The sequence below is a fragment of the Nomascus leucogenys genome, chromosome 10 (genome assembly GCF_006542625.1).
Source record: "Nomascus leucogenys isolate Asia chromosome 10, Asia_NLE_v1, whole genome shotgun sequence".
Lineage (NCBI taxonomy): Eukaryota > Metazoa > Chordata > Mammalia > Primates > Hylobatidae > Nomascus > Nomascus leucogenys.
Genome location: NC_044390.1, coordinates 20,293,362 through 20,308,471, shown reverse-complemented (window position 1 = coordinate 20,308,471; position 15,110 = coordinate 20,293,362). Strand labels below are relative to the sequence as shown.

Below are 15,110 nucleotides of genomic sequence, written 5' to 3'. Positions count from 1 at the left end.
TAATGATGATGATGGTGACTTTATATGTAATTTGGATTTTATCAAATACTTCTTAATGCATCTAACATTGGCTTTTAAACATTAAACCTTGTATTCTTAGAATAAACTAACTTAGCTATAATGCATTATCTTTTTCTACCTATTACTAGCTTATATTTGCTATTATTTTGTTTAGCATTTTCTCATTTTATTCAAAAAGAAATTGACTATATAAATTCTATTTCTTATACAGCTCCCTCTTTGGGTTTTAGTATCATATTATGTTGGCCTTATACATTTTGTTGGGAAATGTTTCCTCTGCTTCTGTTTTCAAGGCGAGTTTAATATAAGATTGATGTTCTTTGTTGTTCGAAATTTTGTCTCAGCATATACTATATTTTTTGAAATGTTTCATGTGAGCATAAAAGAAGTATGTATTCTGTAGGTAAGTATATTGTTATTAAAAATCTCAATTACTTTATGTTTTTTTTTCTTTAATCTTCTGTATCCTAAATGATTTGCAGGAGGGGCATTCTATGAGGTATTGAGAGAGGAGTGCTAAAATCTCTTACTGTGCTGGTGGATTTCTCTAAATTGGCTTTTATTTCTGTCAAATTTGGCCTCATACTTTGGGGCTGTGTTTTTGGGGCGTACACATTTTAAGGCTAGTTGAATTATTGTATCATTGACCCCGTTATAATAATGTTTTCCTCTTGAACAATAGTTTCCCTCTTTAACTAATTGCTGAAGGGCCATTTCCTTTGATATTTTTATACCTACAGCAGCTTTTTTTTTTTTTTTTTTTTTTTGGCTACTGTTTTCATAACGTATATCTTTCTAACCATTCTCTTTCAACTTTACTGTGATTTTATATTTAAATGTATCTTATAACTGCATATAGTTGGGTTTTGCTTATTTTTATATTTTATTCTGGCATTATTTTTATTAGAGTATTTCGACTTTTAATTGATTTTAATTTAGAATATAATTTGGTTTATACAATTTTCATTTGTTTTCTATTTGTTCTATGTTGATTTTTTCCTTTTTATTACCCTCTTTTGCATTTATCAAGTATTTTTGTTTTTGTATATTTCCCTTTATTCACTAGTTAATTGAGTTTTATTTTTTTCTGCGCTTCATTCTTTCCTGCATTAACATGCTTCCATCTAGGATCATTTTCTTTTGCCTGAAAGACACTCTTTAGTAGGGGTCAGCTTTTGATTGCTTGAAAATTTATTTCTTTTTTAAATATTTTGGAATATTTATCTACATATTTATCTTCTCTAAGAATAGAATTCTAGTTAGGCTTTCAATTTTTAAATATGCCATTTTGTTAACATTTCTGGCTTCCATAGTTCCTGTTGAAAAGTCAGTATTAAGTCTTAACTTTTCTTCTCTGAAGATATTGGCTTCCTATCGCATCCCCCAGGTAACTTTTAAGGTTGATTTTCTATTTTTGTTTTTCAAACTGGGTATGATTTTCTTTATTTGCCCTGCTTGGAGTTGGTGAGATCATATAGCTTCTTGAATCTGTGGTAAATATCTTTCATCAGTTTTGGAAATCTCTTGTCCAAATTTATTTCAAATATTTGTTCTTTGATGTTTTGAAGTATATATACATTGTGAAATGTGTAAATCTAGCTAATTAGCATATGCATCACTTAACACATTATTTTTATAGTGAGAATACTTTCATTCACTCTCTTAACATTTTTCAAGAGCACAATCTATTGTTAGCTATAGCCATCATGTTGCATAACAGATCTTTTGAACTTATTCCTCCTGTCTAAGTGAAATTTCATATCCTGTGACCAAGATCTCCTGCAACCACCACCACCACCCCCACTGACCACCTTAAACCCTAGTAATCACCATTCTACTCTCTACTTCTATGATATTAAATTTTTTGGATTCCCCGTCTGAGTGAAACCATGAGGTATTCTCTTTCTGTGCCTGGCTTATCTCACTTAACATAATGTCCTCTTCGTTCATTCATGTTGTTGCAAATGACCAGGTTCCCATCTTTTTTATGGATGGATAATTTTCCATTGTGTATTTTCTTTGTTCATGTATACATTGATGGACACAGGTTCATTCCATATTTTGGTTATTGTGAATAATGCTACAGTGAAGACAACGATACAGATATCTCTTCAATATACTGATTTTATTGCCTTTTGGTATACCTAGTAGTGGAATTGCTGGGTCATGTGACAGTTCTATTTTTAATTTTTTTGAAGAGACTTCATAGTGCTTTTCTTTTCTTTTTTTTTTTTTAGACGGAGTCTCGCTCTGTCGCCCAGGCTGGAGTGCAGTGGTGCAATCTCAGCTCACTGCAAGCTCCGCCTCCCGGGTTCATGCCATTCTCCTGCCTCAGCCTCTCCGGGTAGCTGGGACTACAGGCGCCCGCCACCACTCCCGGCTAATTTTTTTTTTTTTGTATTTTTAGTAGAGACGGGGTTTCACCATGGTCTCGATCTCCTGACCCCATGATCCGCCCGCCTCGGCCTCCCAAAATGCTGAGATTACAAGCGTGAGCCACCGCGCCCGGCCCATAGTGCTTTTCATAATGGCTTATACTAATTTACCTTTCCACTAACAGTGTGTGAGAGTTCCCTTTTGTCCACATCCTTACCAACACTTGTTATCTTTTATCTTTTTGATATGGCTATTTTAACGTGTGAGGTGATATCTCATTGTGGTTTTAATCTGCATTTCCCTGATGGCTAAAGATGTTAAGCATTTTTTCATATACCTATTAGCCACTTGTATGTCTTCTTTTAAGAAATGTCTATTCAGGTCCTTTGCTCATTTCCAGTTGATTGAGTTGTTCATTTGTTGTTGAGTTGTTTGAGTTCCTTATACATTTTGGGTATTAACCTCTTATCAGAGTATATGATTGGCAAATATGTTCTCCCATTATGTAGGTTATCTCTTCATTTTCTTCACTGTTTACTTTGCTGCACTGGAGCTTTTTAATTTGATGTAACTCCATTTGTCTATTTTTTGCTTTCGTTGTCTATCTGTGCTTTTAGGTTCATATTTTAAAAATCATTGCTCACACAAATGTCATGGGGTGTTCATAGTTTAATTTGGATGTTTCCTACTGACCTACTTTGTGTTCATTAATCATTCTCCCTACTTTATCTCATGATGTTTTTAGCCTATCTATTGAATTCTTATTTTGTTATTCTGTTTTTTAGTTATAAAATTCCTAATTGATTCTTTTTTATAAATTCCATTTATATGTTGAAATTTTCTATCATGTCCACTATTTTCTTGAACATAATAAGTATGGTATTTTCAAACCTTTGTAATTTAATGCAATACCTGGATCACTTGCAGATATCTTTCTATCAGGTGTTTATGTTTTGTTTTTTAGTCAGCTTAAAGAAGCAAGAGATGTGTCCCTGTATTGAGCCAGAACTGAAATCTTTCTAAAATTTTTAAATTTTAGTTTCGGGGTACATGTGCAGCTTTGTTATATAGGTAAATTACGTGTCATGGGGTTTGGAGTACAGATTATCACATCATCCAGGTAGTAAGTATGGTACCTGACAACTAGTTTATTGATCCTCACCTCCACCTGTCCTCCACCCTCAAGTAAGCCCCAGTGTCTGTTGTTCCCTTCTTTGTGTCCATGTGTACTCATTGTTTAACTCCAACTTATAAGTGAGAACACGCAGTATTTGGTTTTCTGAACCTGCATTAGTTCACTTAGGATAATGGTCTCCAAATCCAGAATTGGAATATTTATAAATGAGTATTTCAGTACTAAACAATCATTTTAAATCTTCTAGGCATTGTTCTTACCACAGTGAAGAAAAGAGATAAGATCCCTGACTTCATAGTATTTACATTTTATTTGAGGTAACAGACAATAAATACATATATAAATATATAGTATAAAATAAGATATTGAAAATTACTGTAAAAAATAAGAAAGTTTAAGGTATAGAGCATAGTGTTTAACTGGTTGATCAGGAAAGGCCTGTATAAGGTATAACACTTCAATAGAGATGTGAAAATAAAGTGAGGGAATAAGTTTCATATAAACAAAACCGCATACTGTTTTGGGCTAAGTGTAAGGCAAGTATGTAAGGCTTGAAATAGGAAATCAACAGAAAGTTTACATTAGGTAGACTGATTAGTAAAGAAGAAAAAATAGAGAAGAGAAGAAATACAAAAGTAGTCAGGGATCAGTCCACATTAGGCCTAGGATATGATGTCGAGCACTTTGGATTTTCTTTCAAATGTGATAGAATATTATTATTGGGTTTCAAGTAAGGGAGTTAAATATTGTTCATATTTTAAGTGGATAATTTTGTTTGCAATGCAGAGATTACTTCCTTTGACCTATCTTTACCCCTTTTCCATTGCCTTCACTTTATTTTAAAATCATCTTAAAACTTCAGATGATGTAATCGAATTGTTTTGTTTGTTTGTTTTTGTTCTTGTTTTTTTTGTTTTCTTTTTTCTTTCTCAAATTTTTCTGTATACAAAACTTATCTGACTAGGATTTCCCTTTTTTCACTGATTTAGTTGAAAAAAATAGTTGCCTTTAGGATTAAAACTTCTGGATTTTTAAGACATATCCTTATGTAATTATATAAAATCTTTTCAAACCTATTTTTTCCTTTCCTGCCAACAATGCTTACAATATGGCAGACACCATGCTTAGTGCCAGGATGGGTAAATAGACAGAAAAAACATAGCTCTAAGTTTAGGGAATATCAGAAATATATTAGAATGTTTTCAGTTAATTATAATTTTTATAAGAGGAGTAAATATAAAATTATCTTGATAAATTAGCCAGGATCCAAAAGCCTAGATCAACTGTCCACGAAATGTTTCCTTATATTGATTTGTTGCCTCTCTGAAATGTGATTTCATTTAACAAGTGATTAACCAAGGAACACTTACAACCAAGAGTCATTTTATTTTTGTTTTGTTAAGCATAGTTTACCCTAATTTATTAAGTGCCAAGAACTATGAGGGATCTGAGATTTTATCCTACATCAACTCTAACAAGTTAGGATGCTGATAGAAGAAATGAAACTTCAAGAGACAAAAACACTTATTACCTATAACAGCAGGCAGCAAGAGTTTCATGTACCAATTCTCCTTTTCCCCCAAGTTCCATAGGAGGAAATCTGAAGAATGTCTTCCTAGTAGTCTTGAGCCTAGGATATCCCATATCTTCTAAATGGCTGTTAGCAACCCTGCCCATCCTATGCTCCACAGAAAGTTGTTATCCTTATTACACCAGACAGCAAACAAATTTCTGCCCTCTACTCCAAAGGGAAACACAGTCTCTGCCTTCCCATTCTGTTAGTTTTATGAACATCTTTGGAAGGATAGTCTGTAACAAAATCTGTTATAAGTCATGCAGAATTGTTAGAGATCCATGGAGAATTGTATCCCAAAAATATCCATCCCTTGTTTTTACATGACAAATTTTCTAATAAGTATACCATTCCAGTGGCCACCCTGAATAATATGACAGGGGCTGGGACAAAAATCAATTAAATTTGCCTCATGGTTCATGCAATTAAGGTTACTATCAATAGTCCAGGTATTTTCTCCTTAATTTTTTAATTGATCTTCCCAATAGGCTTGAGACTTTAATCAAACTATGGCTGGACTGCTTCTTGTCCCTCAGGAAGGAATTACAGGACAATTCTGCCATCCAGAATAACCCTGGTCAGAGAGTTGAAGGTGACCTGAATGCTTTCTAGGGCTATAGTGCTGTTGACTTAACACTTAAAAGTGTGTTATGACCACCACACCTTCTAGGTGGCATTCATCCACCCCATGGGATGACAGAGGATGGGGATGGGGAAAATATCCACATTTGTTTCACAGGGGAAGTACGACATCTGGGGCCATGCTCTGCTGTCTTGATGGATTTCTTAGTAAACTTAAGGTGAATTACTATGAAATTGTATTCAGAGCCCCTCGAAAGGGGATGGCAGGTCCATTAGTAAGTTAAATTTAATGTGCTTGCAGCAGTTTGGGACAGTCCTGCAGAAGTTTTTTTGTTTTTTTGTTTTTTTGGAAGGAGGCTATGGGGCAGTTCAAAAGATAAAAATCTCCCTCTTTTATGCTTCCCAGGAATTAAGACATTCCTTTCAAAGATTCTGGTTTTTTGTTCTCCACCTACTCCCTCAAAATTAGGGTGTTGCATTTCAATAGCTATAATTTCACCATTTTTCTAATCATTCTCTATTGACACTTAGACCTTTCATCTTGAAAGTTCAGGAACAAGGAACAAGTGCCCTTTTATAAACCATAACTAAGATTAGTTTGAATAATCTTACTCTTCTTTTGGCCAGGCTGTACCTTGTTTAATCATTCTGGCCTATACTCGCTGTTAGAGAAAAGAGATACTCATCATACCCAGGAATAGTCAAAATAGAATCCTGAGTTGTCCAAATAGATCTATATTACCCTTTATGCACTTTTCCTAATCATTGCCTAGGAAGTGGCTTCCAGAATATGATATTTTTTGGGGGGAGAGCTGTGCTCACTGATCAAATTGCTTTATCTAGGTGTGTGGATAGAAGGAGGTGATAGAGGTAGGTGCAGATTATCAGTTCATTGTTGACTAGCTTGTATCATAACTGTCACAATCAAATGGTACAGACAACTGAAAACTTAGGCAACTAATTTCATTAGTTTGTATGGCCAAAGCCAGCTGATGGATAACCTAAAAGATATTAACAGTGGCAAATATTTGAAGGTGTATTGTAGTCAATTTTCAAACAGGAAGGGGCAAAAATCCACAAGATGAGACATCCTTCACTATAAGACAAATCAGCAAATTTTTCAGGAATCACAAGTCTGGTATAAAAAGTAGGTCTACCTTAAATATAAAGTTAGACCCAATGAGTAACTTGATTCCAGTCATTCTCGTTAGGGAATGGGCCCTTACCATGGGCATCTGTATGAATAACAGAGACAGGTCTATAGGCAGCTGTGATTTGTTTTCCCTAGTTGAGGGCCCAAGTCGTGGTGTCTTTAGCTTTTCATGTGGCAGACCCAACTGTTAAGCCATTGGCAACAGTCCAAGAATCAGCTTGGTTTCAGCTTAGCCAAACCATCACTGAACCAGGCTCAAGAATTTAAGGGAACTTAGGTGAATTGAGGTCCCTGTGAGACAGCAACTTTGGTTCAGGCAGTGAAGTGGAGATGAGTATTCCCTGAGATAGATAGCTGCTATTTTTTTTTTTTTTTCATGAAAAGCTGAATGCTACTGAGGCACATTTTTGAGTATACCATTTTCTTTTTACAAGTGAAACCTTTTGGGACATTCTCACCTTATTAGTCATTGAATTCAAGTTGTCCCATCCAAAATGGGAATTATCAAGACAGTGAGTCACAAGAACTCTAAGTGCCAGTCATTTAGTTTCTAAAGGAATCAAATAGAATGACAATAGGTGCTTTTCCATAAGGGTGTACCTGATTGCTGTATCAGAAAGGCTGCAAATCCAAAACCAGAAGTGATGTCTCCAGATGAACACTGCCTCCATTGCCAGTTACAAATCTATCCAAGTTCAACTTCATTTTCAATACACAAGTAATAAGTACATTTGATAATAATTCTCAAGTAGCTAGAAAGCTTTCCAGATCCTCGGTTGTAATTTAAAGAATATCTAAACAGAAGGCTTTCTTTTTTTTAATGTATTTATTTATTTCACTTTTAGTTCTGGGATACATGTGCAGAACATGCATATTTGTTACATAGGTATACGTGTCTCATGGTGTTTCACTGCACCTATTGACCTGTCCTCAAAGATCCCTCTCCTTGCGTCCCCACTCGCCAACAGGCCCTGGTGTGTGTTGTTCACCTCCCTGTGTCCATATGTTCTCATTGTTCAACTCCCGTTTATGAGTGAGGACATGCGGTGTTTGGTTTTCTGTTCCTATGTTAGTTTGCTGAGGATGATGGCTTCCAGTTTCACCCATGTCCCTGCAAAGGACATGATCTCATTCCTTTTTATGGCTGTGTAGTATTCTGTGGTGTATATGTACCATCTTTTCTTTATCTAGTCTATCATTAATGGGCATTTGGGTTGGTTCCATGACTTTGCTATTGTAAATAGTGCTGCAGTAAACATATATGTGCACGTGTCTTTTAGTAGAATGATTTATATTCCTTTGAGTATATACCTAGTAATGAGATTTCTGGGTCAAATGGTATTTCTGGTTCTAGATCCTTGACGAATCTCCATACTGTCTTCCAGAATGGTTGAACTAAATTACATTACCACCAACAGTGTAAAAGTGTTCCTATTTCTCCACAGCCTCAGCAGCCTCTATTGTTTCTTGACATTTTAATAATTGTCATTCTGACTGGTGTGAGATAGTATCTCATTGTGGTTTTGATTTGCATTTATCTAATGATCGGTAATGTTGAACTTTTTTTATATGTTTGTTGGCTATGTAAATGTCTTCTTTTGAGAAGTGTCTGTTTATGTCCTTTGCCTGCTTTTTGATGGGGTTATTTGTTTTTTTCTTGTAAATTTGTTTGAGTTCCTAGTAACTTCTGGATATTAGACTTTTGTCAAATGGGAAATTTGCAAAAATTTTCTCCCATTCTGTAGGTTGCCTGTTCACTCTGGTGATAGTTTCTTTTGCTGAACAGAAGCTCTTTAGTTTAATTAGATCCCATTTGTGAATTTTGGCTTTTGTTGCAATTGCTTTTGGCATTTTCGTCATGAAGTCTTTGCCTATGCCTGTGTCCTGAATGGTATTGCCTAGGTTTTCTTCTAGGGTTTTAACATTTTTTTTTGTGGTGAGAACGCTTAAAATGTATTCTCTTAATGATTTTCAAGAATATACTATATTGTTATTAACTATAGTCATCATGTTGCGCAAAAGAGCTCTTGAATTTATTCCTCTCATATAACTGACAAATAGCAATTCAACCAAATATATATTAAACCATATATAACTGTGAGATATATATATATATATATATGTTAATATTTACTACCTAGAAGAAATTTAACAATTGATCTGTCTAGCAACTAAGTAGAGGCACACTATTTACATAACATAAAAACCCTAGAAGAACCCTCGACGGAAAGACAAGGTTTCACATTTACGTCTTTAATCCAGCTTGAGTTAGTTTTTGTATAAGGTGTAAGGAAGTTGTTCAGTTTCAGTTTTCTGCATATGGCTAGCCAGTTTTCTCAGCACCATTTATTGAACAGGAGATCTTTTTTCCCATTGCCTATTTTTGTCAGGTTTGTTGAAGATCAGATGGTTGTAGATGTGTGGTGTTATTTCTGAGGTCTGTGTTCTGTTCCATTGGTCTATGTGAGTAGAAGGCTTTATTAAGCAACAGCTGAAATTTGTATAAATTTGCAGTGGTAAGCACGATATATTAACATACATTTTGAAAAACAGTGGTATATTTATAACTCTTTGCCAATTCCTCCTGACATTTTGAGATTTTATTTCCCTCAGCATACTAGGTAATGCCAAATCTGTTTGATATTAATAAGCTTGAATACATATAAATTCGTTGTCTTGGTAACATATTTTTGGTTTTGATTATATAATTACCAAAAGCATCTTTAACTTTTATATAAAACCTTCTCTTTATGCTTCTAGAAATTTCTAAGAGATAGTAGTTAAATACTTGTTCTGGGATTCTATAAAAGTTTCCATAAACTTTCTATTCAGCCAAAAAAAGCTATTTTCAAAGTTTTCTGTACTTTTAGATATTAATTAGAAAATGTCAATTTTCTCCAGACTTTATGTAGCCTTTCCAAGGAAGAGCACTCTATCAACATCTCTATGATGTGGCAAAGAAGTTTATTGTGCTTTGTGAGATCTTGTCCTGCTGAAGAGAGAAAACAGCTGGATTTCTAGAGAATATAAAAAGTAGATGGTTTGGCAGGTGTTTAAGAAAATAAAAATTTAAAAATGGCTGTTTGTATAAAATCAGTGTAAGAGTCAGGCAACTTGCCTGACAGTGTTGTTCATTTTCCATAACCACTCCTCAGGTGGCATGTTGCCTTTGTAATATTGTCTCCTTCACATTTTCTCATCAATTTAGCAGTTTTCAGCAGAATAAAAATACTAACTCAATTATAGCTGATATACTGGCCCTTGATCTTCCCTGAGATATGACCGGATTTTCCCTTGTCATTGAAAAGAAAAAACAAAAAAGCTCTAAGTTCTGAATTCTGTTTACAATTTTACATCAAATAAAAATTTCCATCCCCACCTTATTTTAACAGAAATGTCATTAGATTTATTTGTCATTCATGATGAGCTAAAGAGAGAATTCTGATTGTATAAATCAGTGGGAGTTTACTGAGTTACTAGCCTGATTTAACAAGCGATCAACATAAATGAATTAAATATATTAGAAATAAATGGCCGTATCTTTTTCTTTCTATAATTTTCCAAAAGTACCAAAGCATATGTGTTTCCTTTTATTTTAGAGTCTCCCTGAACTGTAGCCATTGTTTCTAGACTGCCGTTTTCAACCCTTTTCTTTCTGTGAGGATGAGAAGGAGGAATACTCATGGCTCTGGTGAGAGAGCTTTGTCTCTCTCTGCCTCTTTCTGTCTCTTTTTCCAATAACGCATCTTTTAACAAATATTGAATTATTTACAAATATTGAAATTTGAATTTTTTAATTGACAAATAAAAATTATATATGTTTATTGTGTAAAACATGACATTTTGAAATATGTATACATTGTAGAAAGGCTAAATTGAGCTTATTAACATGTGCGTTACCTCACATAGTTAACATTTTTTTTGTGGTGAGAATGCTTAAAATGTATTCTTTCAATGATTTTCAAGAATATACTATATTGTTATTAACTATAGTCACCATGTTGTGCAAAAGAGCTCTTGAATTTATTCCTCTCATATAACTGACAGATAGCAATTCTTCAACCAAATATATATTAAACCATATATAACTGTGATATATATATATATATATATATATATATAAAAATTTACTACCTAGAAGAAATTCAACAATTGATCTGTCTAGCAACTAAGTAGAGGCACACTATTTACATAACATTCAAATGGTGCGAGTTTGGTTAGGTATCCTAAGACTAAATTTCGTTAAGTGAAATTCTGTTGTTGCACTACCTGCCTGTAGTCAATGTGTCCTAGGCCTGCCTTTCCAATGGTCTTTCAAAAGGCAGTCAAGACACACTGCAATTGTGTAAATGAAAAATTGCATTTACATCCCCTCAGAATAAATTATTCTAGTTTTAAATCATAAAATGTTTGATTATTTTAGAACCTTTTTAAAAATAAAATTGGTATTCTAAGCATCTTTCCCCCCCCTCCAAAAAAAATACAGGAACATAAAAATTAATTCTAAGCCATATTGTATATTCAATCAAGTAAAAATCAGATAATTACATCCTAAATTATACAACACTAATATAATTAGCAGGTTCCATTGTGGAAAGATAGAATAAATTTGGAAATTCCATAAATTGGAGAAAGATGTTTTAAGAGAGGGAGTTTAAAACGGGGATTTCCAAATTTGGGCTTAAATTTATATTTTTGTTATTTGAACAGTTGAATTAGAGAATATAAATCAGGGACCATGTTCCTTGTATTGTTTTATTCATTGCCACAAAATGTGTTTTTTTTTAACTCTATTCAGAAAATTTGTGAAATTAAAAAAAAATTAAGAAAATGCTGGTTTATAGACTGTTTATAGAAAAATTGACACTAACATTAAAATACTATAGATTTTCAATAGTGATGTCTGTACTGTAAGAGCTAAAAAAATGACTTTACTCAGTTCCATCTAGATTTGGCTCAGAGTCATAGTTATAAACAGTTAAATACACTGAAGAGTCTGCACCTCATTTTTTAGAGCATTCAAATATCAAGTTTTCACTTTATCCAAAACTTAGGGGTGAAAAGTCTTATCCCATTTTTAGCATGTTTTCACTAAACAGATGAATATCATCTCACAATAGTAAGTAGAAAATTTCCTGTAAATAAAAATTCTGATATACTTTGTCAACATTTGTAGTCTATACACAAATTAAAAGAAACATTGTAAAAGTTATGTAAGCTAAATTACATACATTTTAATATTATTTGTGCAGGCTGCCTTAGAAGAAGAATGGCTAGCATTAGATTCCACCCGCTTCCCTTCACAAACACTGCTTCTTTCAAACCAGCTGCATTGGCCAAAGGTAACATGTCATGGAAACTTCTGAGTCCTCGATCTTTGCTCATTTCTTAAGGTTATGCTATGTTGCAGTGATTAATAATACAATTTATTGACTTGAAAAACATAATTACTTTTAGAAGCCTCTGACTTCCTCCTCATCCCCAGATGTAATTTTTCATGTAGCTTTTCTTTCATTTGCTCCTTTTTTTCTTTATTTTGGATTTCTTTCAACACTTTATTTCACAGTAGCAAAAGAAAAAAAATGATATGCTTCAGCTGCATATTTGGCAGTAGACTAAAATCACTAGTTGACAGCACTTTAAAAATACAAAAATATGCATTAAGAGGGCAACAGCTGAAGATTTTCAGTCAGAGGTCAATGGACTGCAATATCTGTTATTTATTTGATAATCTTTGAAGTTTTAGTTTTCTGAGATTTTTAAAGATCTTTGCAATTAATCATTTTCTATATGAGAGCTATCCCAAAAAGCATAATTTCCACCAGTACAACAAAGGACATGTATATATATTACATAAATTTCATTTTATTATAATTTTTAATTTTATAATGAGTTTCCCTTAGGAGGCTATTTGATAATATGCATGTAAAATAATACAACATAAATGCTAGGATTTTTAATTTTACTTCACGCTTATTTACTTTTTTTGTGAAAAGATTCCTGGAAACTTAAAATGGGATGATACTTCATTTAATTTACCAAGTAATCCAGCTCAAGCATGGTTATGTAAAGACAAAGAAAATTTGTCTTCTTCAGAACACACACAATTTAATAGCAGGTAAGCTGAACTACTGTTTTAGAGAATCAACCTGTGAATGACAACAGTATTACATATCATACAAACGTAGTACAATTATAAAACTAGATGTGAATTTACTTGTTTAGAAAACAGAACATTTGGTGTTAAAAACATCATGGTCATGAAGAGTTTTCAGTGTAAGGAAAATGAATGAAGTAGGTACATTAAAGCAACTACAAAATTTATATGTCAGGGAAACAATGTAATTAATTATTGTAAACAAGTGGATCTTTAAATACTATATAAGTACAGATAATGATTAGACTAAAAATTCCAGTGCTGCATTACTTTTCACAAAGGGTTTGAAATATGCTTCAAGTAATTGAAATGTAAACATTTTAAATTAATGGCAGACTTTTATTGCCTTCAAGATAATGTTTTTTGCTAACTTAGATTTTATTTCCAAGTTTGAGACAACTGAAACAGTTGTAGTTTTAAAAAGTGCTGATATACTTGTGTTGATTCAGTTAAAAGTGTTTTTTTTCTATTGTTAGATCAGAAGATAAAACTTCTTCCTGGTCACCTGAATCAAAGACCAGTAGAAAGAGTTTGCTAAAATCTGAAAAAGAAAAAAAAATTTCAGAAGAATGGTATGTAGTCAATTTGACACTAATAAGTTAAAAAATTGAGAGACTGCTAAAAGTCCAAGACAGATACTTTTCAAGATTTTAAGAATACCTATATTAATTTTTATGAAATTATCCATCTGATTAATTTAGTTTCTTAAATGGGAATTCACATTTATTTTAGTATGCTATAATTCAGATATACATGTCTATATGTATATGCATATCTAAATATGATCCGGGTATTTGTTTTACCTTTATTGGGTTTAATCTTTTAATAGGGGCTTTAAGGATATTTCTACTGCTCAGCAAATGTTGAAGAGGGCACAGAAAATGAAATCGAAGAAACTAAAGAAAAGAATAGGTGAGTAGTTAGTGCTCTTTGAATAATAACTGTATGCAAAATTGAAGATAATTTCTTTAAAATATATTTTATAAATTATGTTTAATAAGAACAGTAATCAATTCACATATGACTATGTCTAAGATAATTACTCTGAAAAAAATAAAACCTAAGAGAAAATTATGGTATGCCATTGAATGATTTATACTCTTAAACACTATTTTTACTTTTTTCCGCTCTTTCTTATATACTTTGCTATTGATTGTTCTATCTATTGTGTACTGAGAATTATAAGTTGTTTTAAAACTGGTTCATTTTGGGAAATGTTGACTCTAAAGAGTTATCTGCTTCACTCCTTCTTCTTTTGTGTGCTTTTAAGTTGCTTGATTATTCAATAAATTTTATAAATTTATGAGTTCAATGGATTTTAGCTCTGAAGACTTCACAACTTAGAATCTTGGAAAAGCAAAGTTATATATTTTATGATTTTGTAGGACTTGGGAAATGTTCTAAAGCATCTTTTATTCTATCCCACTTCTGAGGCTACTCTTTAAATCATTTGTTTTTCTTTGGATACCTCTAATCATTTTAGTGTAATTACTTAATATATGGAGTCAGAGAAGAAATATCAGTATATTATGATATCTTTAATTAAAACTTTAAAATAATTGTATGTAACTTTATATATAACTGTAAATATTTACTCATATAAATATAAGAACATGCATTTCTTTTGTACATCAGTTTTGTTTTCTAGGGTTCTTATTGTTAGTAAAAAGTTTCCATAAAAGACCAGTTACTCATGAGCGGTGCAATAAATGTATACTTTTCCTATAGATCTAGCTTATGTAATCATATGAAAAAATATTTCATAAAACTATTTTTATCTTTTTCTATTAATTATATTTTAATTATAATTCAGTAAATTCTAAGAACCAGATATAAATATAAAATTTTAAAACAAGTAAATATTGCAAAAGTGCTTTTGATTTTCAAGGAATAACTGATATCTATTGGCACATCACTTACTAGCCATTGATAAGTTACTGGTGATTTATTTTTATATTCTGAAGTGTTCAACTTGCATACCTTATTGTTATATTAGTGATATCTTAATTTTTTTACTTTTTTGTGATAACTTATTTTTATTGAGTAGTAAATTTTTTCAGGTTTAAAACATTAACATTTCAAGCATTTTTAAAGAAAATATAAACACCTTGCT

At 32.4% G+C, this 15,110-nt stretch overlaps 1 protein-coding gene across 1 annotated transcript in view; it reads left to right on the top strand.

Annotated features, from left to right (window-relative positions):
• The window catches only part of LRRIQ1 (leucine rich repeats and IQ motif containing 1), a 189,557-nt gene that overhangs the window by 93,709 nt on the left and 80,738 nt on the right, over positions 1-15,110 (top strand). The window contains 4 exon segments of the mRNA XM_030819891.1: positions 12,093-12,182; positions 12,837-12,958; positions 13,474-13,569; positions 13,827-13,909. Coding sequence (XP_030675751.1) covers positions 12,093-12,182; positions 12,837-12,958; positions 13,474-13,569; positions 13,827-13,909 — 391 coding nt within the window.